At 47.4% G+C, this 26,597-nt stretch overlaps 1 protein-coding gene across 2 annotated transcripts; it reads right to left on the bottom strand.

Moving 5' to 3' along the window:
- Positions 1 to 2,319: 2,319 nt before the first annotated feature.
- BNIP5 (BCL2 interacting protein 5) lies at positions 2,320 to 26,597 on the bottom strand. Of its 2 annotated transcripts, none has more exons than XM_049890660.1 (12): positions 26,328 to 26,597; positions 19,083 to 19,687; positions 17,807 to 17,923; positions 16,043 to 16,107; positions 15,524 to 15,764; positions 14,424 to 14,540; positions 10,676 to 10,737; positions 10,103 to 10,340; positions 9,132 to 9,263; positions 8,163 to 8,227; positions 6,279 to 6,530; positions 2,320 to 4,388 (listed from the first exon to the last, which is right to left on the bottom strand). In XM_049890660.1, exons 2-12 carry the CDS (start codon positions 19,681 to 19,683, stop codon positions 4,353 to 4,355), a joined length of 1,926 nt encoding a protein of 641 aa, XP_049746617.1. In that variant the 5' UTR covers positions 19,684 to 19,687; positions 26,328 to 26,597; the 3' UTR covers positions 2,320 to 4,352. The 2 variants fall into 2 exon arrangements, with proteins under 2 accessions (XP_049746617.1, XP_049746625.1); XM_049890668.1 differs by lacking the exon at positions 26,328 to 26,597 and adding an exon at positions 26,285 to 26,291.

Raw genomic sequence — 26,597 nt, forward strand, 5'->3', positions numbered from 1 at the left:
CTGGAGTCGCCCACCTGGCTGCAGTGTCTAGGCTATTCCTCCAGGGGTCGCTCTTGCTGTTCGCAGGCGGCCCCGAGGCTCACAAACCTGCGGGAGGAAGGAAGGGTTCTCTGCTGTACCGCCCAGGAATGCGTTTCCCTCCTGTGCAAGGAAGAATGGAACTTTATAACAACCATTGTTTTAACTCAAAACCTGTATTTAGAACCCAAATGCTCAATGTCGATTATGCTACAAGCATCAATAAAATCCCCTTCCATATTTTCCTTCCCTTTGTTTATTCCCTTTTCCCCATTTTGAAGTAACTAAGAGAACTGTTCTCATATTAATTTGGGGTTGCCAGATAAAATACAGGATGCCTTATTACATTTGATTTTCAAATAAACAATGAATAATTATTTTGCAGTTATTTGTTGTTTATCTGACATGCACATTTAATTGGGCCTCCTGTATTTTTATTTGCCAAATCGGGCAGCCCTAATGAGTTCCTTTCTCCTTTTCATGCTATTTTTTAAAAACAACATTCATAGACCATTTTTCGCAGGCCAGTCGCTGTGTTTTGAAATTGGGAGGTCTCACAGGTGCCAAGGCTGAGGCCAAGGCTGGGCGCTGTCTTATCTTTCGAACGTGCATCTCTGGATACATCCAGTACAGCCAGGAGCCCCTGGGTGGTGCAGGCATTTAATGCACTTGGCTGCTAACTGAAAGACTGGAGGTTCCAGTTCACCCAGCGGTGCCTGAGAAAGAAAGGCCTGGCGATCTACTTCTGAAAAATCGGCCATTGAAAACCCTATGGAGTGCAGTTCTACTCTGACACCCATGGTGCTGCCATGGTTACAGTGGCACCTGGTTACAGCCCAGTCCTCCCTGTAAACCCTCTGACGACACTAGCTCAACCAGTTCCCGGCTGACCCTATTACCTCTGCCTCACCTCAGCTACTCAGCCTCCTGACTTCTCAGGGTGAGGAAACTGGGTTAATTATGTCATGATGGCACTTGTGCGCCTTTCTGAAGCCCTTTCAAAGCAGCAGAACCTCCCCTGCATGGCTGCGTCCATGTGAAAGCCTCCATGGCATGAGTTAGGGAGGACTACCCTCAATATAGAGCAGTCAAGTGCCTGTGGTTACCAGAAGCAGAGAGACAAGAGAAGATCATCCCCTAGAGCCTTCAAAGAGAACATGGCCCTGCTGACACTCTGCATTCAGACTTCTAGCCTCCAGAACTGTGATACAATAAATTTCCGTTCTTTAAAGCCCCCCATTCTGTGGTTCTTTGTTTTTTGTTTGTTTATTATTGTACTTTAGGTGAAGGTTTACAGAACAAACTAGCCTCTCATTAAACAATAAAACAATTGAACACCTATTGTTTTGTGACATTGGTTACTATCCCCACGACGTGCCAACAATTTCCCTTCTCAACCTTGGGTTCCCTATTACCAGCTTTCCTGTCCCCTCCTGCCTTCTAGTCCTTGCCCCTGGGCTGGTGTGCCCTTTTAATCTCGTTTTCTTTTATGGGCCTGTCTAATCTTTGGCTGAAGGGTGAACCTCAGCAGTGATTTCATTACTGAGCTAAAAAGGTGGCAGGGAGCCATACCCTTAAGGCTTCTCCAGCCTCCATCAGGCCAGGAAGTCTGGTCTTTTTTGTGAGTTAGAATTTTGTTGTATATTTTTCTCCAGCTCTGTCCGGGACCCTCCATTGTGATCCCTGTCAGAGCAATTAATGGTGGTAGCCAGGCACTATCTAGTTGTACTGGACTCAGTCTGGTGGAGGCTGTGGTATCTGCAGTACACGAGTCCTTTGGACTAATCTTTCCATTGTATCTTTGGTTTTCTTCATTTTCCCTTGTTCCAGACAGGGTGAGACCAGTGGAGTATCTTAGATGGCCACTCACAAGCTTTTAAGACCCCAGATGCTGTTTTTCACCAAAGTAGAATGTAGAAATTTTCTTTATAAACTATGTTATGCCAATTGAGGTAGATGTTCCCTGAGATCATGGTCCCCATAGCCTTCAGCCCAGTAATTGGGTCCCTCAGGGAGTTTGGATGACCTTGCCTTGTACAGGTAGTGCTTGCTTCCCCAGTATTATGTACTGTCTTACCCTTCACCAAAGTTATCTGTGGTCTTTTGTAACGGCAGCCCCAGGAAACAGCACACTGAGAATGGGACAGCTGAAAAGCACCCAGAAAGAGCCCCAGGCAGGGACAAGGATGCTGACCCCCAGAGCTGTGCAGGCCCCAGACTGTCACAGATGTGCCAGTTGGGTCCCTTCTTGCCCCCATAGTGAATAATCCAAGGCAGACCTTGGTGCATGTCAATGTCTTTATTTGCTCAAATAATACAGTACAAAAATGAGACTCAGATGCCAGCATCGGGAACTCATAATAAATATTCAAACATCATTCCAAATAAAAAACTGTGTACAAAAGGTTCCTGCCCTTCATTTCACAACTTATTCCAATCATTCACATTTTGGTGGTGTGTTCCTGGACCCTGCCTAAAATAAATCCATAAATAACTCCTCTCTCCCTCACTTCCCAGAAGCAGCAATAACACAAAATGACTTTCAGAACATCTTTGGTTGAGCTTCCCAAAACCTTGCTTTGGGTTGGAAGCTAACCCAGTGCCGTCAAGTCAATTCCAACCTAAATACCCAAGGCCTCTCTGCCCTTGGCTTCTTCCCCTCCCTAAACTCACCCCAAGGTGCTTAACACAGCCATACAGTTTATACCAAGGGTAACAAGATTAAGTGTGCCATCCAAGTTTTAAAACCCTCTCCCCTACGGTCATATCTTTCAGGAAATGTCCAAGGGAGTCAGATGTCTGTTCGCTCCCCCGCTAAGTCTGCATGTAGATTTAGACACACGGCAAAGTGCCTACGCTGGCAGTGAATTGTTCCATCTGAGCCACGCTGTCGAAATTATTCATCTGTGTAGGAGGCAGAGCCTCTCTCAACCCACACCTTACCTTTCTGTGAGTACAAAAAGGAGTCCTTTGCTCAAGACATTTTTCTACTGTCAGCTGGAAAATTGCTGTCATAAATCTACAAATTCACAATGTCTAGGATGTAAATAGCACCTCTTCAGGTAAGGTGCTTTTGGGCAGTGCACACCCGTGCAACCATCCATGGCAGTCCTGCTTGAAACCCTGTCCCATTTCCTGAAAACTACCCAGATCGTAGTTACAATAAGAAAAATAACATACATGGAACTCTCTCACATTTAGTTTCTCATCGACTCCTAACAAGCTCCATGAGATGGGAAAGAAGTGTGACATCTGCTTCATTTCCCTGGTTGGCTTGTAGGACATAGGGTTAGAAGGATTCTGAAAGACCATCTAATCCAAGGGCTCTCAATCTATAAATTCTCCCATCCGGAGCCTGCAGAGTCCCTGGGAGGCATCTAGAAGTCCGCATGGACCGCAAGCACTACTGGCCAACCAACTGCATGATACGTTGCACGTGGACACACACCTGTTTAAATGCAGGTGGGTGTTCTGGTAAAAGATCGAAATTTATTTTTAAAACTGAGACCCATTTTTAACATCTCGAATAATGTCAGCAGGTCTTCCACATGATAATGGGCATATGTTTAGCCCCTGTGGATCGAGAAATTAGATGATGACCAAAAAAGATTAAGGATTTAGCAACTCTTTTAAATCAAAGTTAAAACCAGGAGACTCACCCAAGGATACATAAGTCAGCACTAGGATTGGCCCCAGAATGAAAAGGTCCTGGCTCCCTGTTCAGTGCTCATGCCCAATGCCTGTCAAGGTAGCTCCCCTGTTTCTCCCATAGCCCCCAACTTAGAGAGGCAACCACTGGTTGTAAAATTCCAGTTGAGGACCAAGGCCTCTCAGGGAATGCCCGGCAGATTGGCCTGGATATCAAGAGATCTCCCCTTCATTCATTCACTCATTTGGTGAGGACTTAAAGATTGCTTTCAGCTCATTGGGGTATATTCAGCCACAGAGTGAAGGCACTCAGTACCCTCTTTAGAAAGATTTCCACATGATAAAGCCATAAAGGATCTGATTGATGGGTCTAGTTCAGCCTGGAGTCCAAGGTCTGAAGAGGAAGGGTCATGTGCAAGGTGTTGCAGCAAGCTTGTGGCAGGTTCAGCAGGTGGAGCCCTAGCTCCTAATTCTCAGTGCTGTTTTCCCCCCAATACAGCTTCTGCATCTAGCTTCCTGAAAGAATCCACAATGGTGCGTAGACATAAAATGGTTGTTCCCTCTTGTCTTCGGTCGTCCATGAAGCACTGGACTGGGGCATTAAGAAGCATCTTCAAGGTCTCCTTCTGGCTAATGCTGCCAACTGATTGGCTAGTTCCAGGGAATTTGGGTCCAGGGCACAGCTTTCAATCTGGACTTTGGCTCTCAGGACTTGTGATGTTCTAGGAGGAGAAAAAGAACATAAATTTTAGCCACAGCCCAGTTACTTATGGGTAAGCTGGCCCCACAGCCAGAGCTTCACCCTAAACCTGCCTTCACTCTGGTGACAATACTTATCATCCCATCAACACATCACACCAACTTCCATCTCTGGGTCTTGGTTCATGCAATCCCTCCTGCCAACAGCGCTCTCCTGTACTTTCTCCCCTTCTAAAGCCTCTCCATCCTCCAAGGTCAAAATCAATGCCTGCCACCTCCATGAAGCCTTCCAGAACTAACCTGCTTTACTGGTCTCAGTTACCACTCATTTGGCATTTAATTTTGTCATTGGTAAACATTTTGTCTTTCACACTAACATGAAGTTTTCAAAGGCAGGACCTTCTACAGGACCTCACAGTGCCTTGCACACCTAAGCACATAGGAGGCTCTCAGTAACTACAGGTTGAGTGAATGAGTGAGTAAGTAGATAGTGAATGAATGAATGGTTAATAAAACCAGAAGATGGAGTCTGAGCTACTGATGATGTCAGAAGTGATATTTCTATAATATCTTTCACGAAGAACTCAGATCACTCTGTAACTATTACCCAACCCAACCTAGAGGGTCAATTATCTGTAATAGATCCATTCTCCAGGAGAAAACTCCAAGGCAGAGAAAAGAGAGGTCTGAGGTCATGTGACTTCCCACCAGGAAAACAAGCCAACATGAAGCAAAGCATTGGAATGACTAGTTACAACTCTTAGGAAAGAGACCAGCTTTCTCAGGAGACTTATCAAATGGCTTCTAAAATAATTCCAGGAGAGGAAGACGGAAGTGTTTTTGAGTGATGGTGACATCATCACCGTAAATGTCTGGTTTCCCAGAGGAACATCTGGGCGTAGAAGTTCTGTGACGTTTGTTCCACACCAACAAGCAGACTGTTTTATTCCTTTAAAGTCATGCCTTCATTCATTCAGTAGCTTCTACATTATTGATCTCAATCAAACGTCTGTTAGCAGTTTATCTTAAATAAATTTGAAAAGGGTAGGGGGGAATCTGTTCATCAGAATCTAACAGAAAACATACAAAACTCAAGATTTTTTTTTTTTTTAGGTCAGTGATAAGTATTATCTCTAAAGGGGAAAATCCCAGAGCTTCTAGGGGAAAGGGAATTATTAGGAAAAACATAAAACCAATCAGAACAGTGAGGGTGATGGCAGGGAGAGGCTATTCTTCAATCAACCAAGGTTAAGACTGGTGAATGATCACCTCCTGGAAGCCTGCCAGAACCATAGAGCCCACAGAGCCTTCTGGTCTACCTCAATCATCCCTTAATTGATGTATAAAAACAAAACAACCAAACCCATTGCTGTTGAGTTGATTCTGACTCATAGTGACCCTATAGGACAGAGTAGAACTGCCCCATAGAGTTTCCAAGGAGCACCTGGTGGATTTGAACTGCCGACCCTCTGGTTAGCAGCCATAGCTCTTAACCACTATCCCACCAGGGTTTCCAATTGATGTATAGCCTTACTTTTCCTTGTTATTTACTTTTTATGACAGTCTAGAATTGGGAAGCCAAGCTGTAGAACCCAAGAAATAATAAGAGGGCAAGCTAAGCCAGTAGCCAGTCCGATATGCCATACTGATGTCAAGAGTATAAAAATGTGCATACGATTAGAGAGTGAGCCAAATAAAGAAAGTGCTGATTATGAAGTATGGCCAGTGAGGGTTTGAGAAAAGAAAGATCACTGTGGTTTGGAATGGCCTCAGAAGGCCTCATTGAGGAGGTAGCATTTGAGCAGGACCTTCAAAGTTCTGGATAGGGAGGGGAGGAGAGTGGACAGGAAGGGGATCCCACTTGATCCTGTTTCTTGTGCCACATTGCCACCATCATTCCCGCCCTTCCTCACCAGCTGGGCCTCCTCGTATGGAAACCAGGGGTAAAGGTGCCAGCTGTAGTGGCCTAGGAGACGGATAACGTGGCTATTGTTGCCAGCAAATTTGTTAGCCAAGCTAGCAGCAAACTGGTAGCGTCTCTCATCAAGGCTTTTGTCAGGTTCAGGAGGGTGGGCTTCCCGGCTCTGCAGGGTAGCTATCAGCTTTGTGACAGAGGAGTCGGAGAGCTTGTAAAGAAACGTCTCAAAGCTGGGGTGTCGCCTGATCTGGAAACAGAAAAGAAGACAGGCGATCAGCTTTACTGGCAGGTAGTCCCCTCCCACCAGCTGCCCTTCCACCAACTCCATGCAGCCAGGCTGGGTGCCTCATTGTCCCTGAATGTGCTCCCCACGTTAAATTCTTCCACCAGGCCTAGCCTCTCAGACTGTGTTCTGCAAGGTCCAGCTTAAAGCAGCAGAACAAAGTGAAGAAAAAAAGTACAGGTCTTTAGGTTCAGATAACTGATGTGTTAATCACATTTAGTACCTGTGTGACCCCTCTGAGCCTCTGTCATTCGTCTGTAAAATGGGAATAATAATATCCCCCCAGGGTTGTTAGTTGAGTCGACTCATGGCCACCCCACACGTGTCAGAGTAGAACTGTGCTCTATAGGGTTTTTGATGACTGATTTTTCTGAAGTATATTATCAGGTCCATCTTCCAGAAGCCTCTGAGTGGGTTTGAACCACCAACCTTCCGGTTAGTGGCCAATTGCTTAACCGTTTGCACCACCCAGAGTTGTTGGTGGGTCAGATTAAGTGAGAGAGTTTATGTAAACTCTTTGGTACAGAGTAGAAGTTAAATGAACTTTAGTTCCTACCCTAAGCCTCCTGCGGCAAGCTCCCTGCTCTTAATACTTAAATGTCTTAGGTTGGGTTTCCTCAGAAGCAGACCTAAGTGAAGAAGTTGGGGACAGGTAGTTTATTTGGAAAGTGGTCCCAGGAAACATTGATGGGGGGATGGAGACGCAGGGCAAGGATGGGAATACAGCCCATCCGGGGTGACATCTACAGCTTAATGCCACGAGGGCACTCAGGGAGCCAGCGTAGAATACACTCCTCAGAGTTATCCCTCCCAAGGGGCAAGAGGGCTGGGGTATTTATACACCGACTCCATCAGCCATTGGTTGAGGGCTACTCTTGGGGAGAATGGGGACTGTTAATTCAGGCCTGCCATGTGGGTGGCAAAATGCCACTGGAAGCCAGTCCTCAGGCAATAAGAGGCAGGTGCTGGCAGCTGGAAGCTGGGCTGGTGTGCAGTGGAGGTAAGGTGAGGCACAAATACTGATTACTCATCTATGACCTGCGCTCATTCCTGACACCTCTTCAGGCATCCTTTATGTTGGTCTCACCAAGTAGACTATGAGTTCTTCAAGGGAAGGAATCTTCTCTCACAGGCTAGTTAGCAGGGAGGAACATCTACAAGCTTGAAAGAATTGGAAACCACATAAATAGGTGTGTGTGGCCAAGAAAGAAGGTGAAAAGGTGGACAGCAGAGGATGAGGTCAGAGGGCTGGGAGGCCAGATATCTAGGCAGAAGGAGGTTTCCAGAGAAGGTGGGACATGAGCTGAACTTCCACAGAGGACTCAGATTGGGAGGTCCTTGCTGGCAGGGGGAGCCACAGATCATTATATTATTTTAAACTAACATTTATCTTATCTACTACATGTCTGGAATTTTCTATACAGCAGTAAACTTTGTCAAGTAGGTATCCATTCCCCATTTTACAAAAGAAGAAACTGAGGATCAGAGGGGTTAAGGGGGAGATCAAGATCACCCAGAGATGCAGAGATGGGCATTTAACTCAGGTGTCAGTTGTAGGTTGACAAGGTTCCCAGGGGAGGTCTGAGTTGCCCTTACCTGCTTCCCCAACTGGTTGTCCACTTTTTGAAGAAGAGCCACCAGCTTCTGGATGACCTGCTCTTCTAAGGAAAATAAAGAAGGATTGAGGGGCCATTGACTGGAGGCTCTCTAATTCCCTCCCAACAATAAAGTTCTGCAATAACGCATCTATAGATCAAAAACAGTATTTTGTCTTAAAACACAGTCCACAGATTAGTTGTGAAAGGCAAAGAAAAATCTTCCCCTAAACCACGGTTGGGACATGAGAGTTTTGCTTGGGTTTGCTTTACAGAAATAGTACAGATCTTTGTGTTTCTCTGCCAGGCCCCACCTGTAACCACATTCAGCTCCACTTGACAGATGGGGAAACTGAGGCCTTATTCAGTTGGGACCAGGAGCAGCAAATCAGAATTCAGGGAGGGGAAACACCATGGCTACTGGTGCAGCAGGAACACACCATTCACCTGGGTGGTGAGCGCAGCCTGTTGATACTTGATTGTAAATATTCAGGAATTCTATGAACTAGTTGTTAGACCACTGGCAGCTTGAATAGGCCATGGTGGGAATATTTACACCACAGAAATCTGCAAATGCTACAAATCAGGACTTTTTTTTTTTTTTTAGAGTCTGTTTCCCAGCACACCACTGTTTTATGAGACACAGAGCAAGGCAGGAATTTTATATTAAAAAATTCTATCAAACCAATAGATGGGAGTGGGATGGGGTCTGGGGGAAGGAGTTACAGCCCAAGAACAGTCAGGTGTTCTCTACCTGGAAAAGACTCTCCACTGGCAACTTTGCCCCAACAGCCCCAGTTCAAAGGCCAAGCCTGTGCCTGCCCCTGTTCTAGAGTTTCCTGGGGTATTAGTCAGCTGCCTTCCCAAGCCCCCTGCTCACCCCACAGCCTTGGATTCAGCCTGTGAAAATCCACACAAATGAGAAACACCCAAGGGAGCTGTCCCAGGTCAGAGCAAAGGCAGTACTAACTAGATTCACCAGCTCCTTCCAGCTGAGGTTCCCCTTCTGGCTTGTGGCTTCTGGTCTGGGAGGCTGGTTCTGGGGAGCCAATTGGTCCCCTTTCTGCAGGTGACAGCTTCTGGAACTCAATATCCTCCAAGTCTGAGGGAAAAAAGGAGTTGGTGTGAGTGTGTTTTACATCTGTCTCAAATCCACAAATGCACAGCTGAATATAGGTTCTGACAAGAAACTGTTAGACAGCCCTGGCCTGAGAGGGGTCCTGGGTTCCCAGGCTCCTCAGTGAATCCCTGCCTCCTTGGACCAGCCTCGGAGAAGTTCACAGTGCTCTCTGCCCTCTGCAGAAATCGAATTCTTCCTTCTTCCACCAAACCCCTCTGCCTCCTCACAGCCTGGAAGTCGGGAGCTTAGGAAAACAGCGGAGCCAACAAGTCCCACAAAGCGAACCCCACTTTTACTCTGCGTGACTTTGCCGAGTCACTTAGCCTGTCTGAACCTCACTTCCTCTACCTGTCAAATGGGGGTAGTAAGATTGACCTCTTAGGGTTGCGACTGGATTAAATGAGATAATGTATGTGAAAGTGGCATATCATAGGTTCTCTCTATATGTCAGAGGAACCATTGTATACAGTGGTCCTCACACTTTGAGGCAATAAAAAACAGAGAGGCCCAGGCCTGGCCCTATCTTATCCTGGGCCTCTATATCTTTTATTAACTTTCCAGGTTATTCTGATATACTTAATAACTACTGATCTGATACCATATTTAAGTGTGTATGTTGAGGGGGTGTGTGGATGGTGTGTCCTGCTGGCAACTAGCCCCTTCGCCCTCCTCCATGGCCCTTCCATACCTCCCCACCCTGCTCAGAGTAGAAAGCAAGTCAAAGCTGAATGTGACACACAGTTGACCAACCCTTGCCCTAGAGGAAGGCTCCAGGACCAGAGGCAGCCTCAGTGTTACCATGGCAACGCCAGCCTGCTCACCAAGGTCGGGGACAGAGGGCCGCAGGCCACCAACACACAGGGGCAGAAAGCTGGGCCTCTTGGGCGTCCGGGCCTCAGGGCTGGAAACATCTGCAGCCCCCACTCTTTTGGACTCCTTGGAGCTTTGTTTCTTATAAATAAAGGCTCTCCTGAAGCTGGACTTTTTCTCTTGGGATTTCTTCCTGAAGATGGAGGCTGGGTTTTCTACATCCACCTCTGGCTGCTGGGTTTGAAGTCTCTGTGGGGGAGGTGAGAGAAACTGAGTCAGGGCCCCTGACCTTGGGGAGATTACAGGTAAGCTGGGGAGAGAGACCACCATCCCCTGAACAGCAGACCCACTGAGGGCTAGAGGGTGTGGCCCAGACAGAAGAGCAATTGATAATTCGAGCTAGGGAGAGAGGTGCGGTCTGCGGTGGTCAAGGGAAGCTCCAGGAAGGAAGAAGAACAGGAGCCGAGTTTTGGCAAGATGTGGAAATGGCAGGGTGGGGGTGGGGGTGCAGGGAAGGTCTTATGCCAGGCAGGGGTGGAGATGTTCACGGGGAGGGTCGGGGTCTGCATGCAGAATGTCCTCACCTTCTGTGTCCCCTGCTCCTCAGCGTCTTGGAGTAGGGCAAAGATCCTCTGGGTGAATTCTTCTAAAAAAGAAAAAAATCAAAGTGGTTGTTTACAATTTAGTACTTAGAAAGCTTTCCTATGTGGCCATCTTCATTTCCTAAAGCCCAGTTGGCTCCCTGGGAGATTCTCAGAGTCCTGACAAGGCTTCACACCCCAACCCCTGCAGGGTGCTAATGAGCTTGCTTTTGTGGTGGCCCCACCCCACCAGCTCCTCAGGGGTGTCCTGAAAGCCAGCTGGCTTCCTGGGAATACATATTCACTTCTTCCTACACCACTGGGGGCCTACCATGTGCCAAGTTCAACATGTCTGGTTAGCGGTGAGTCAAACAGACCTGGCCCCTGCCCGGGGAGAAGGGGCCACAGGGTGTCTGGCAAGCCCTGCTCCCCACACCTCCCTCCTCTTCTAGGCATAATGGGGCCCCTTCCCAGTTCCCCTTAAAGGCACATGACATGTGAAAAGCAAACTAGGTCAAATGGCAGAAGGAGGGTGGGAAGCAGAGGTTTTTAAAAGTATTTCAGATACACAGAACTGAAGGTGATTTATATCATCTTCAGCCTGGCTTGGAAACCCTGGTGGCGTAGTGATTAAGTGCTACAGTTGCTAACCGAAGGGTCTGCAGTTCGAATCCACTGGGCGCTCCTTGGAAACTCCATGGGGCAGTTGTACTCTCTCCTATAGGGTCACCATGAGTTGCAATCAACTCGACAGCACTGGGTTTGGTTTTTGGTTTTTGGCAGCCTGGCTCTGCCAATGATAAAATAATAATGATGATGACAGCTGCCATTTATTGAGCTTCTCTTCTATGGCCCCCATGCCCTTCCAATCCTCTTTACTTCCCCCGAGGCTCTGCTTCTCAAGCTGGGCTGTCGAGTCGATTCCAACTCATAGCGACTCTATAGGACAGAGTAGAACTGCCAGATGGAGTTTCCAAGGAGCGCCTGGAGGATTTGAACTACTGACCTCTTGGTTAGCAGTTGTAGCACTTAACCACTACGCCACCAGAGTCTCCACTTAACAACAGCAACAATAAGAAGAAGAAATGGCAGCTAACAGTTATTATCTGCCAACCGGCACTGCTGTAAATGCTCTATAGGCATTGGCTCATTTGTTGTTGCTGTTAGCTGCTGTCAGGTAGATTCCAACTCATGGCAACCTCACGTGACAGAGTAGAATTGCCCCATAGGCTTTTCTTGACTGTAATCTTTTTGTGTGTGTGTGTGCTTTAGGTGAAAGCTTACAGCTCAAGTTAATGTCTCATACAAAAATTTATACACATATTGTTACGTGACGCTGTTTGCAACCCCTATAATGTGACAGTACACTCCCCCTTTCCACCCAAGGTTTCCCATGTCCATTCAACCAGTTCCTGTCCCCTCCTGCCTTCTCATCCTGCCTCTGGACGGGAGCCGCCCATTTGGTCTCGTGTATCTGCTTGAACTAAGAAGCACGCTCTTCACAAGTATTATTTTATGTTTTATAGTCCAGTCTCATCTTTATCTGAAGAGTTGGCTTCCGAAATGGTTTTAATTCGGAGTTAGCAGAGTGTCCCGAGCCATGGCTTCAGGTGTTCCTCCAGTCTCCATCAGACCATTAAGTCTAGTCTTTTCCCGTAAATTTGAGCTCTGCTCCACACTTTTCTCCTGCTCTGTCAGGGGCTCTCTGTTGTGTTCCCTGACAGGGCGGTCCTTGATGGTAGCCGGGCACTGTCTAGTTCTTCTGGTCTCAGACTGATGGAGTCTCTGGTTTATGTGGCCCTTTTGTCTCTTGGGCTAATATTTTCCTTGTGTCTTTGGTGTTCTTCATTCTCCTTTGCTCCAGGAATGTTGGGACCAATTGATGCATCTTAAATGGCTGCTCACTAGCTTTTAAGACCCCAGATGCCGTTCACCAAAGTGGGATGCAGAACATTTTCTTAATAAACTCTGTTATGCCAGTTGACCTAGATGTCCCCCAAAAAACATGGTCCCAAGGCCCCAGCCCCAGTTACTCTGTCCCTCAAAGTGTTTGGTTGTATTCAGGAAACTTCTTAGCTTCTGGTTTAGTCCAGTTGTGCGGACTTCCCCTGTATTGTGTGCTGTCTTTTCCTTCACCCAAGATGATTCTTGTCTACTATCTGGTTAGTGAATTCCCTTCTCTCTCCCTCCCCACCCTGGTAACCATCAAAGAATGTTTTCTTCAGCGTTTAAAACTTTTCTCAAGTTCTTATAATAGGGATCTCATACAATATTTGTCCTTTTGCAACTGACTAATTTCACTCAGCATAATGCCTTCCAGATTCCTCCATGTTTCGCAGACTCATCGTTGTTCTTTATTGTTGCATACTATTCCATTGTGTGTATGTACCATAATTTGTTTATCCATTCGTCTGTTGATGGACACCTAGGTTGTTCCATCTTCTTACTATTGTGAACAGTGCTGCAGTGAACATGGGTGTGCATATATCTATTCATGTGACGGCTCTTATTTCTCTAGGGTATATTCTAAGGAGTGGGATTGATGGATAGTATGGCACTTCTATTTCTAGCTTTATTAAAAAAAAAAAAAAAAAGATGTGCCAAATCGATTTCCAAAGTGGTTGTAGCATTTTACATTCCCATCAGCAGTGCATAAGTGTTCTATTCTCTCCATGACCTCTCCAACATTTATTATTTTGTGTTTTTTTGGACTAGTGCCAACCTTGCTGGAGTGAGATGGTATCTCATTGTGGTTTTAATTTGCATTTCTCTAATGGCTAATGATTGTGAACATTTCCTCATCTGTTAGCCACCTGAATGTCTTCTTTGGTGAAGTATCTGTTCATATCCTTTGCCCATTTTTTAATTAGGTTATTTGTCTTTTTATTGTTGAGGTGTTGCCGTATCTTGTATATTTTTAGAGATTACATGCTGATTGGATATGCCGTAACCAAAAATTTTTCAGTCTGTAGGTTGTCTTTTTACTCTTTTGGTGAAGTCTTTTGACAAGCATGTTTGATTTTTAGGAGTCCCCAGTTATCTAGTTTCTCTTCTGGTGTTTGTGCACTGTTAGTTATGATTTGTATATGGTTTATGCCATGTATCAGAGCTCCTAGCATTGTCCCTATTTTTTCTTCCAGATCTTTATTGGCTGTAATCTTTACAGAAGCTGATCTCCAGGTCTTTCTCCCCTGGAACTGCTGCGTGGGTTCAAACCACCAGCTTTCCGGTTAGCAGCTGAGCACTTAACTACTGCACTACCAGTGCCCCTTTTAAGTCATTTAGAGCCTTCTAATAGCTTTGGGTTTTTTAATAGCTTGAAGAAGTAGGTACTATTATTACCCCTATTTTACAGATGAGGAAACCAAGAGCAGAGAGATGAAGTGACTTGCCCAAGTACACACAGCTCCAGTGGGTCAGAGCTACATTCAAACTCAGACCCTAAAAATCACTACCGTCTCCAGAGCCCTTGCCAAAAACAATTTTCTCTGCATTAACTACGCCAGCCACACCAAGTAGGGCGCTATTACCGTTACCAGTTTACGGCCAAGGCTCAGACAGGGTAATAGGTAGTGTGGCTCAGGGCCTGAGCTCTGGGCCCTGTGCTGCCTCCCCAGCTTGCTGCACTCAGTGGGGAGGTCTGGGGAGGTCACCAACCCTCTCTGGCTCAGTTTCTCTCCTTCAAGGGGAGGGGTCAGGCCACATGTTTCCTTAAGGACCCTTGAGGAAAAGATGGGGCAGGAATACTGACTGGATTCGGAGGCCCTGTCTGGCTCCAACTCCTCTTCAGGCCACCGGCTTCTTGCTCCAGGGGTGATCTTTAAGGCAGTAGGGCTCCTAACATCTGGGACTTGAGGTTCTTCCAAGTCTGAGAAACAAAATGAAACGTGGGTGTGTTAACATCGGTGTGCTGGCTAATCACACAAAAGCCTCACTAGCAGGTGGGGTGGTCTGCTGAGCTGAACTGGGCTGGGTTCCTGATTTGCTGATCAGACCAATATCCCATATCCCTCAGCACTTCTGTAGTACTGGCTCTCCTTCCTCCCCTGACTCCCCCATGCCTCCGCCATTTTTGCTTGATCCACAAGTGAATAGTAGATGCCCCTTTCATTGCATGAACTGATGGATCATGACCAGAATCCCCCTGTATGAAATTATTTCTCCTCTTGACCTGAAATTCCACCATTAGAAATTCATTCTCTGGTGTCAAGCATTGCCCCCTTATTTTTTTTAATGCAAATTCCCTTTACCAGAACGAAATAATTTGCCTGATCCTTTCTTCCTCTGGCCCTGGCTCTATCATTGATGGGCCATGTGACTTAAACACATTGTTTTAAAACCTCCCTGAGCCTCAGTTCCCTCCTGTGTAAAATGGGGATAATGTAAGTACTTCATAAGGTAGCTGTGATTTAGATCTAGGTATGCAATAGGGTGGTATCTTATTTTACAGGTGAGGAAACTGAGGCATAGAGATGGGGAATGACATCAAAGTTACAGCTCAGCACTCAGGTCTCCTGCCCTCCAGGCTCCAGTTCTTTCCTGCACACACTACGCCCTCCAGGGTGTGGAGAGTGAGGCTGTGGACAGCTAAAGATGGTTGGGTTTCCCTGAACACAATTTCCATCAAGGGGTTGCCTAGACTTTAGGCAAGATTTGTGTGTGGTGGTATAAAGGACCTGCTGATATCCAGTCCTTTCCCTTTTCCCTACAGCCCTCCCTACACTACTTGGGGCTGAATACAAATGTCAGAACTGGGATGGCAGCCTCAGAATGGCTAACTCCAGCCCTGAGGAAGATTCCAGAGTGGGAGAAAGCTGCAGCGTCACTATGGCAACTGCAGAGCCTGCTCACCAGTGCTGCTGGAGGTGGAGGGCCGGTGGCCACCGACACACAGAGGCAGAAAGCTGGGCCTCTTGGGCGTCCGGGTCTCCAGGCTGGGAACATCTGCAGCCCCAACTCTCTTGGGCTCTTCAGAGCCTTGTTTCTTAAGAATAAAGGCTCTCCTGAAGCTGGACTTTTTCTCTTGAGATTTCTTCCTAAAGACGGGGGCCTGGTTTTGAAGACCCGTCTCAAGCTGCTGGGTTCGAAGTCTCTGTGGGGGAGATGAGAGAAACTGAATCAGGGCCCCCGACCTGAGAAGAAGGGAAATCTCCCTCAGGAAAAACAGCCAAAGTGCTACAGTGGGGCCCCAGATGAAGGGAGGCAACAGAGCCCAGAGCCCAGGGAGGACTGAGGTCTGGAGTTGGGAGGGATGAGGGGGACTCAAGGGTGGGGAGGGGCTGGAGCCAGACCTAAAAGGACAAGTGGGGTTTGAGTGAGGAGGAGAGGCAGTGAGCTCCTGGGGACCTGCACGGATGGCTTGCTCCTCACCTCTTCTTCCCACTCGTCTCCAATTTTCTTGATCAGTTCTACGATCATTTGGATGATAGCATCCTCTAGAAGAAAGAGAATGCACCCGGTTAGTCTTTCCAAATGCACAGAGAACTCTTTCTAAATGACTGTCTTGGACTTCTGAGATGAACTTGGGCCTTCAGGGTTGGGTAAGGGCTCTCCTAAAATAGCTCCCCAGGCCGCAGAAGGGGGAAAAAGCACCACATCCCAGAGCTGGTCCTTCTGAGAGAGGGTTGGAGGGCATTGGGAGATCCACAGGGTGAGGATAATAATTCAAAGCATGAATTTTTATGTAGGAGAGTTCAGGTCAGCCCTCTGGGCACTCAACTTGTATCCCATTATTTCCTCTGAACTTCACATGTCTATAACTATCTGCTTTGGGTTCAGCAAGCTGTGTTACCTTGGGTAAGTCTGTTAAACTCTCTGGTCCTCCATTACTTCCCCCTGTGAAACATGGATTGTAACCCCTATCCTACCTCCTTCAAAAGACTGGGAGTCATCAAATAAGGGGCTGGACTTGGAAATATTTTCTAAGCCTGATGCTGACCCTCCAATCTGCTACATGCAAGTAGAGGAAATGATGAAGACCCGGCCTAAGTAAGGCAGAGGACAGAAGGAAACCAGCAGCCATGACTCAGAGACAGCCTACCAAGTATGTGCCTCGCCACATTCCCAAGGTTATTCCAAGAATTCACAAACAATGGAATATGATTTTCTTTGATACCTCAGTCAACCTACTCAAGGACAATATTCCCAGACTGGCCTCTGCTAGCTACCAGCTGATTATTTACACAAAAAGAGGTGCAAACATTACTCACTGTTCCCAGGCTGACTTGCAGTATTTTTCACCCCTCCTTTCCCTTCTTGGTTAGCTTAGGTTGCAAACCAAAAAGTTGACAATGTGACTCCACCAGCCTCTCCTTGGAAACCCTATGGGGCAGTTCTACTCTGTCCTATAGGGTCACTGTGAGTCAGAATGAACTCGATGGCAACGGGTTTGGTTTTTTTTGTTTTTGTTTTTATACAGGGAATTGGATAAATAGGGAATGGTTGTTGATTTTGCTAGGCTCAGTAGTGGCATTGTGGTTGTGTATGAGGACGTCCTTAGCTTTCGGAGATGCATCCTTAAGCATTTAGGGGTGAAGGCTCATCTTACTATAAAAAGGTTTAGCAACAAAACTGTACACGCTATTATAACCATTGTTGAATCTAGGTGTGAGTATACGAGTGTGAATTTAACTATTGTTTCTACTCTTCTGTATATTTTTTAAAAGTAAAATGGTTTTTTAAATACTAAAAAAAAAAAAAACCTATTTCCATTAATATAGTCCCTGGTGGTACCAATAGATAATACACTCAGCTACCAACCAAAAGGATGTAGGTTCAAGTCCACCTAGAGGTACATCAGGAGAAAGTCCTGCTGATTGACAGCCAAAATATCAGCCATTGAAAACCGCATGGAGCACAGCTCTACCCTAACACACAGGGGATGGCCAAGTCGGAATTAACTCCACAGCAGCTGGTTTTTTGTTTTTTTTTTATTTGCCATAAGGTGCATTTGCCTTTCTCATTCCTCTGACTCCTTCCTGTGAAACTCTAAGGCAAGTAAACATGACCCGAAGCACCAGAATAGCAGAGGCCGGTGCACAGATATTGAGAGCAACCATCCAGGGTCTATGTAAGCATTCCGAGCAATCGGTCCCACCTATAGGCAAAAAGGAAACCAGCTAGATTCTGACTCACCGCTGAGCTGTCGCTCCGCTTCCCACTTGTGACCTGTAGCTTGGGAAGAATCAGTCTGGACTCCAGCACACCTGCCTTCAGTGAACAAGCACTCCGGGAGATCAGGATTTTCCCTGCCTGGAATAAAGATGGAATTGAGTGTCTGTGGGGGCGAGGAAGGGGGTGTCAGTGATATGCGTCTGACCTTGTTAATCAACATAAGGAAACAGCACAGGACCCGAAAGCTGTAGCCAGCTCTAGGCTTAACCAAAAACTCAGGGCCCCACCAAGGTTTTGATTTGAAAACAGGCTGCTGCCTCCATCCATCTCCCTCCCCCAACCCCGACCACTACCAAGAAAATCAATCCTGTCTCTTCCCTGGGTCTCTTCTCCCCATTAGTATCACAGTGAGTTTTGAGTTCTACAGTGCAGAGCTCCATTCTGCAGGTGCCTGTGGGGCATCTTAGAAATTCATTCCCAAGTCCCCAAGAGTCAGAACAAGAAGACACCTGGGGGACCAGCTCCAGAGAGGAGCGGTGGCTAGCTCGAGGTTACACAGCAAGTTTATTCCTAATGAAGTCAAGTCCAGAAACGAGGACTCCAGCACCCCAGCAGCCATCTCCTTTCCCCAGCACCTGCCCCAGGTCCCCACATTATGGACCATGTGAAGGGTAGGGCTTTCCTCTTATCCACCCTCTGTTTTCCCCTTTTCTCCTAGGACCATCCTTCTCAAACAGGAGCTCTTCACAACAGCTGCCATTTACTGAGCACTATTCACGTCACCAAGGAGCCCTGGTGGCACAGTGGTTAAGCACTCAGCTGCTAACCAAAAGGTTGGAGGTTCGAACCCACCAGCTGCTCCTCAGGAGAAAAGATGTGGCAGTTTACTTCTGTACAGATTACAGCCTTGAAAATCCTGTGGGGCAGTTCTACCCTGTCCTATAGGGACAACTATGAGGTGGAATCAACTCAACAATGGGTTTGGTTTTTGGTTTTATTTGTGTGACTACTGCCATGAGACCACAAATATTATCTCCATTTTACCAATGGGGGGAAAAAATTGGACTCAAAGAGGGAAATCACCAGCCCTGGGTCACACAGCTAGCGCCTGGTGGAGCTGGAGTTTAATCTCAAGTTCTCAGCCACTGTGTTGTTCGCCATGTAGAAATTTCACAGTGGCATTGTTCCCAAGAGTTCCCCCACCTCCATGTCCCCTCTGTTGAGAGGTTTGAGGAACAAACTTAAAGTAGCCTAGCCCTTTGGTGGCAGGAGTCGGGGGATGCGGGCACATGCTTACCCTTGCGAGCTGGGCCCAGGTCAAACTCCTCAGGGTGTGAGGCAGCTTCCTGATCTTGAACCCCCTTGGTTTCCTCAGTGACATGTTTCTTGTGACCAGAGGCTTTCTTACGGCTGGGCTTCTTGTCCTGGGATTTCTTTCTAACAGCTGGCTGCCCAGGAGCCACAGGGGACTCCACAGGCTGGGAGAGGCTCTCCTTCCTCTTTGGCCTTCTGCTGGCCTTGTCTTTGGGCTCCTCAGGGCTTGTCCTCAAGAAGAAGTTGAACAGGACTTTCAGCAGCCCCGGCTGGGCCCGCCTATGGGCCTTGTCCTTCTTGGTGTCCTGTGGTGAGCTCTGCTCACTGCGGATAGGCTTGTTGGTCTCCTCCAGACTGAGGGCAGTGGCCATGGTGCCCTGAGCCTCTGCAGGCTGAGCTAGGCTCTGGAAACATCCAGCCCCATCACTAGATGTCCGGCGAAGCTCCTTCTTGGAGTAGGTGCTGTGCAGAGAAAGACACGGGCAGTCCCACGACTCTGAGTCCTTCCTGGGGTCCTGCGACCGCTCCAGAGACCTGGTTCTCCTCTTTGGCAAAGGCTTCCTTAGATCCTGAGAATTCTCCATTGGGCTGCAACCAAAACAAACAGCATCTTTAGAAGAGGCCTATCAGAAACTGCTGTGGTGGGCTAATTATGCTGCCGTGGGCCAGTTCACCTTCACCCATTAAGGAGAGTCATATTAACCTCTCACACTGACACTTTTCCAAAGCTGTTGTCTCATTTAAATTCCTCAGCAACCCTGGGAGGGAAGGTGTATCATTATGCCCATTTTCCAGAAGAGGAAACTGAGGTCATGGCCCAGATCTCACAGCCAGTCAACAGCAGAGTCAGGACCGGAACCAGCACTTGTGGGTGTCCACATAAGGACAACCTTAGCAGAACCGAGAAAATGGGCCAGGGGAGGAGGCAGACAAGGATTTACCTGGGTTTTAACGTTCCCTAAAAGGAACACCTGGGTTACAATGAAAACGCTTAGCAATACACAACAGTACCTCATGTGGAAACTGCCCACCTCAGAGGCTGCCTTATGGTTGTGCTTCCAAAACACAGTACAGGGTGGAACAAGGGGAAGAAATCACAAAGGGAAAGATTTTTCCCTGTTTCACAGGCACCGCTGTGCGCCCAGAATTATGCTCAGTGCTAGTGCCAGTACCAGCTGCCATCGAGTCAGTTCTCACTCATGGTGACCCCACGTGTGTTAGAGTAGAACTGTGCTCTATAGGGTTTTCAATGGCTGGTGTTTCCGAAGGAGATCCCCAGGCCTTCTGAGGTGCCTCTGGGTGAACTTGAACTGCCCACCTTTTGGTTAGCAGCCAAGCACGTTAACTCTTTGCACCATCCAGGGACTCCTTGCTCAGTGCTAGGGATAGAATAACCAATAAGACGCAGCATGTGCCCTCAAAGAGAATATCCTGGTCTCCATTACCCCACAGTCTGCTCTCTTTAGCAGTACATGGTCTTGAGAGAGGATACATTTAGGTTGAAGGTCTGTTTGATTTTAAGATCAAAGTAAACTGAGCCAGAAAGAAATATTGACTGTGCAGTGCCAGGAATCTCTGCTTTTCCTGTACGTTCCTGTGGTCAGGGCAAATTGGGTGGGGTTGGCAGATAAACTGTTCAACAACAAAACCATAATACCAGCCAAACACGCAGGACCCTTTTGCTCAGCTCTGCTGCTCTTCTTGTACTAACTTGGCTGGAGGGAGCCCATCACAGGGAGGGCCAGAGCGTCTGTACCCAGCTGATGGGAAGAGAGGCGCAGTCATCTTTTAAGGAGCTGTCATTGCTATGGAAACCGTTTTCACAATTGCTGATGGCCACAGTGTCCTCCTACCACTTTCGAAGGACACACTGCTACTTCCAATCAAAACATCAATATAATTCCACAAGGCCATGTTTTTCCTTCTTGAAGGAGCCCTAGTGGCCCAGTGGTTAAGGGCTCGGCTGCTAACCCAAAGGTCAGTGGTTTGAACTCACCCAGTGGATCTGTGGGAGAAAGACGTGACAGTCAGCTTTTGCAAAGATTTATAGCCTTGGAAACCCTGCGTGCAGTTCTACTCTGTCCTGTGGGTCGCTATGAGTCGGAATCGACCTGACAGCGATGGGTTTAGTTTAGTATTGTTTTTTAAGATTTTTCAAAAATATCTGCCTTGGTTTGGCCACCCCCTCCCTGGGACAACCAGTGCCCGGAGCCCAGAGGGAAGTGAGAGAGAGCCGAACAGCAGCTGCCACAGCCCCAGAGGCAGGGAGAGGGTGGGAGGGCTGAGCTCAGCCCAGTTCTCCTGCTACCTCTCCGACCACTCCTCCTCTGTAATGTTCTAAAGGTTCTGTCTTCAAACTCTTGTGTCCCCCGTTTTGGTCTCTAGCCCCAGGGATTGAGCCAAAGAGGGAAACCCCCTCCACCCCCAAGAATAAAACACTCTGTGGAACTTCTCTGTGGAGGGTGTGTTTTGCGTGCCCCAAAGCAATTGTTTTAATATTACCCACTTGCCATTGAGTTGACTTACTCATGGCAACCCCACATGTGTCAGAGTAGAACTGTGCTCCACAGGGTTTTCAATGGCTGATTTTTTTAGAAATAGATCACCAGACCTCTCTTTTGAGGTGCCTCTGAGTGGACTCAAACCTCCAGTCTTTTGGTTAGCAGCCAAACAACATTAACCATTTGGATCACCCAGGGACTCCGTTTTAATATTACTCCCCCAACTTCGTATTCTACATGGGCTGAAATTAAATCTTTCTAGACTTCCTGATTGTAAAATTCTGCTTATCTAGAATTCATCAAAGCAGGATTTCCTTTTCCTTCCTCTTTTTTCTTGTTTTGCGCCCCTGCTTTGCCCAATGCTCAGTCTGACCATCGGGGAATCCCACCCTGCCCAGGACGTGCTTCCAGACCAGCAACCCTGTGACAGCAGCAGACACCCATTGGGTTACTGGAAACCCAGCTGCTCTTATAAACTTGTTTGTTGCCTTGACAGAGGGTGAATTTCAGAGCAAAGTCCAAATCAGCTCATAAACACCCAACTAATCAGCAGATCACATGACTTCTGATAAGACATGACATATACCAGTGACGTGTTTAAAAACAACAATAAACAAAAGAAAGCACGCAAAACTGACTTCGGGTTACTATGGAGCAGGAAGCTCGGCCGTTTTTCCCAAGCCTACCACCTTTTTTGGTTTATTTTCTAAATTGTACACTGATATCATGTATCCACTCATCTCTAATTTGCTCACGCAGCTGCTTCACTCTGTGACTGCTCTTGCAGTGTGTCACGTAGAGATTTTACCATTTCCCTTCCCCACACCTGTAACCATCACAAAACAGGTATTTAACAAATACCCTACTGCTATACACCCATACCCGCCGATCCCAGAGGGAGTGGGTGTGGGCACACACGTGTGGACCCACACATCAGAACCACAGGCACACGTGTCACTGAGACACACTCGTGTATGCCAGTTGTTATTATCATTGTGGTCATTAGGTGCTGTCAAATTGATTTTCGACTCCTAGCAACCCCATGTGACAGAGTAGAACTGCCCCATAGAATTTCCTAGGCTATAATCACTACAGGAGCAGGCCGACAGATCTTTCTCCCACAGAGCTACTGGGTGAGTTCAAACCGCCAAACGGTTAGCAGCCAAGGACTTAACTATTACACGACTGGCGCTCCTTCATGGGCTCATAACACCTTGTATTTTTCCAATCCCAATTGTAAGGGAAGAATTGTCAATGAGGTTGCTAAGGTGATACAAATGGTTAACATAGTCAGCTGCTAACTGAAAGGTTGCAGGTTTGAGTCCACCCAGAGGCACCTCAGAAGAAAGGCCGGGCCATCTACTTCCAAAAAATCAGCCACTGAAAACCCTATGCAGCACAGTTCTACTCTGGCACATATGGGTCACCATGTGTTGGAATCTACTGAACAGTAACTGGGAAAAAAAATTACCAATGTAACTGTTTGCCACCTGCCCTCCGCAACAAAGGACCCACCTGCTGTGTCCATGGCATCTAGGAGACTCTCAGTGTTTATGGAGGGAATGAGCTATACGCAGACATAAAACCAGCTCACTTTCCGCTGTGCCACACTGCACCCAGAGAGCCCTCTCATCTATATTATCCCATGTAATCTTTGCCCAGATCTTTGAATCAGGCTAGCTGTGGGAGTATTGAGGCTCTGATATTAAGAGATTGCCCAAGGCCCTATAGCTAGGAAGTTGAAAGCTGAGACTTGAATCCACTCCTCTTGATTCTAAGTCCCATCTTCTCTCTCTTATACCAACTGGCCTCCATAAATACAGGCACACACACATGCATGGACTTACACCAAGGATTTACAGGTGAGCGAAGTTGCTAAGGTCACACCAACAGAAATAACCACATCCACATGCATGCCTTTCATAACTGATACACACAGAGTCAGATGTCCACATTTGCCCAGATATAGACACCAACGTCCAGAGGCAATGATTGTATACACAACCTGGGGTGCACAGACCAGGGAAGGAAACGAGTCAGTCAACTGGAGGGCCAAGGACTGCACTGTAAGCTCATGGCTTCTCATTGGTATCGTTCACACTCACACCCAGGCTGTCATGCCAGTCCAAGCTCAAAGACTTCAACCTGGGATCCTGAGAAGGTGTGGCTTCCAGTGCAGCTCTCAAGGACACATCTGTGGTGAGGGCAATGGAGTTTGCTCTCCACACCTCTCCACATACAGTGTGGAGGTTCCTCGGAGAAGAGTCTCAACCTTCATTTGCAGGACTGGATGGAAGAGGTGTGGACAAGACAAAGTGACCATCTCTTCCCTCCTTAACACCTGGGTCCACTCTTCGCCCACGCCTGCATCCCAGGCATTTTTGTTTTTGCCACCGAGTCGACTCTGACTCATAGGACAGAGTGAAACTGCCCCATAGGGTTTCCTAGGCTGTAATTTTATGGGAGATGCTACCCATTCGAGGTATTTCTTCTCCTCTGTGGATTACCTGTTAGATTCCTAGATTTGGAAGAGACTTGAGAAGTCTCTAGCCCCACCTTCTAGAGTACATTGTTATTGTTGCGTACTGTCAAATTGATTCCGACTTATAGCGACCCTATATGACAGAGTAGAACGTCCCATTGGGTTTCCTTAGCTGTAGAATTTATAGAAGCAGATCACCAGGTCTTTTCTCCCATGGAGTCGCTGATGGGTTCAAACAACTGACCTTTTGGCTAGCAGTCGAACAGTTAATCACTGCGCTAGCAGGCCTCCTTTTTCTATAATATAAACCAAAACCAATCCAGTTGCTGTCAAGTCGATTCCGACTCATAGTGACCCTATAGGACAGAGTAGAACTGCCCCATAGGGTTCCCAAGAAATCTTTACAGCAACAGACAGCCACATCTTTCTCTGATGGAGCAGCTGGTGGGTTTAAACCGTTGAGCTTTTGCTTAGCAGCTGAGCTTTTTAACCTCTGCACCACCAGGGCTCCTTCTATAGTATCCAAAAGCAAATCAGTTGCAGTCAAGTCGATTCCGACTCATATCGACCCTACAGGACAGAGTAGAACTGCCCCATAGGAATTCCAAGGAGCGGCTGGTGGATCCAAACTGCTGACCTTTCAGTTAGCAGCTGAACCCTTAACCACTGCACCACCAGAGCTCCTCTTCTATAGTATTAGAAAAAAAAAAAAACACAAACCCGTTGTCATCGAGTAGATTCTGACTCATAGCGACCCTATAGGACAAAGTGGAACTGCCCCATAGAGTTTCTAAGGAGCATCCGGCGGATTTCAACTGCTGCCCTTTTGGTTAGCAGCTATAGCACTTAACCATTACACCACTAGAGTACCCTCTTTCTACAGTATAGGAATTCTTTATGCCACATTCCTGGCAGGTAGTCTTGTAACCTCTGTTTGATCACTTCCTGCAATGGGAATTTACCACCTTTCAAGGTCAAACTATCCACTACTAGCCAGCATGGATTTTAAGAAAAGTCCACCTTACACTGAGCTAGAATCAACCAGCGGCAGTCTTCACACACCTGAGGAGGGGTCACGTCACCCCTTTGAGTGCTCTCTGATAAGGCGGAACATCCCCAATTCTCCAGATCTCTTGGTGGTTCCTCAGATCACACTGTCTCTAGGCCCATTATGAGCCTGGGCACCATCTCTAGATACCCCCAGCTGATCCTTATCCAGGGCCTGACCACAGCAGAGCCCAGGGGTGTCTGCACCCTATGCCTCCGTTAACGCACCTCAGATCACACAAGTCAAGTGAATAACCACATCACAGGTGGAGAGCACGAGCTCCACCTGGGCTGGCCCGCACCTCAGTGGAAAGCAGTGGGATTTGGCCATCTGCCTATTCCTTATTATCACCACCACACACGTATCACCCATTATCAGTGTTCCAAACGGTACAGATTTGTATCTTTTGGGGGAGCCTTCAAAACCCAAAGGATGAAGTCCTTGGTGGTGGAACTCCAGGCACGGGGATACAGCAGTGGGCAGATCAGGAGTGGGGGGCAGTGGAGCCGTCATCCACAAAGCTGGAGAACTCCAAAAATGACTACCGCTCCCCTTCCATCCAACGCCTCAAATGTGTGCCCCAGAGGTGCCCCCACCACACCCCATACCTCATTCCCTCTATCACGTCCTCTATCCAAGACCTCAAGGCAACTGCATATAAAAGCGCCAAAGCCCCCATCAGAGCTGCAGGCCACCAGAGTTCTTTCCATAAGACCCCCCCTCCTTGGACTAACTTCTAAAAAACTTAAAATCATAGAACTTTAATCCAGGTGCAGGCATAGACAATAATACCTCCCTGTACTATGTAGCTTTACATACACTCTGCAGCTTGACTTACACATCCTGCTGGTAGGCCACGATGCCCCGTTCTATAGATGAGGAAACTTAGCCTCAGGGAATTTAAGGGCTTTGCTCAGGGCTGTTGGCTAGCAAGCAGCAGGTTTGGGACTTGAGTTCAGAGCTTAGAATTCCAAATTAGTTTAGAGCTTTTCACAAGAGACTTGGTTGAGGCCACTTAATGGATCCCTACTCTTTCTAGAGATGAGGAAACCGAGGCCCAGAGAGGCCCCAGCAAACTAGAAAGCAGAATTGAGACTTGACTCAGGGTCTGACTCTTGGTTCTACCCCCCTTTCAGGACCCCAAAAATACCTACCCAACTTCTCCAGCCCCCAAAGGAGAGAATATTGTTCACCAACCTTGAACCACGAAAGTCCCTCCTGTTGCAGACCGGGGTCACGGAGTCAGGGGGCTCTGCGTCTGTCACCACCCTCAGCAGCTGGGCGCCTCTCCCTGTCGGCTGGAGGGTGTATGGGATAAGGTGTCAGGTTCTGCTCTCCAAGGGAGAAGATGCTGCTATTGTTGTTGCCAACGTTCAGAATGGCTCAGAAGATGCTTTTGGTCATATATATCCTGTCTACCAGTTGCTGAGCTCACAGGCAGCCAATCCCGGGGCTGGAGCGCAGGCC

The sequence above is a fragment of the Elephas maximus genome, chromosome 1 (genome assembly GCF_024166365.1).
Source record: "Elephas maximus indicus isolate mEleMax1 chromosome 1, mEleMax1 primary haplotype, whole genome shotgun sequence".
Lineage (NCBI taxonomy): Eukaryota > Metazoa > Chordata > Mammalia > Proboscidea > Elephantidae > Elephas > Elephas maximus.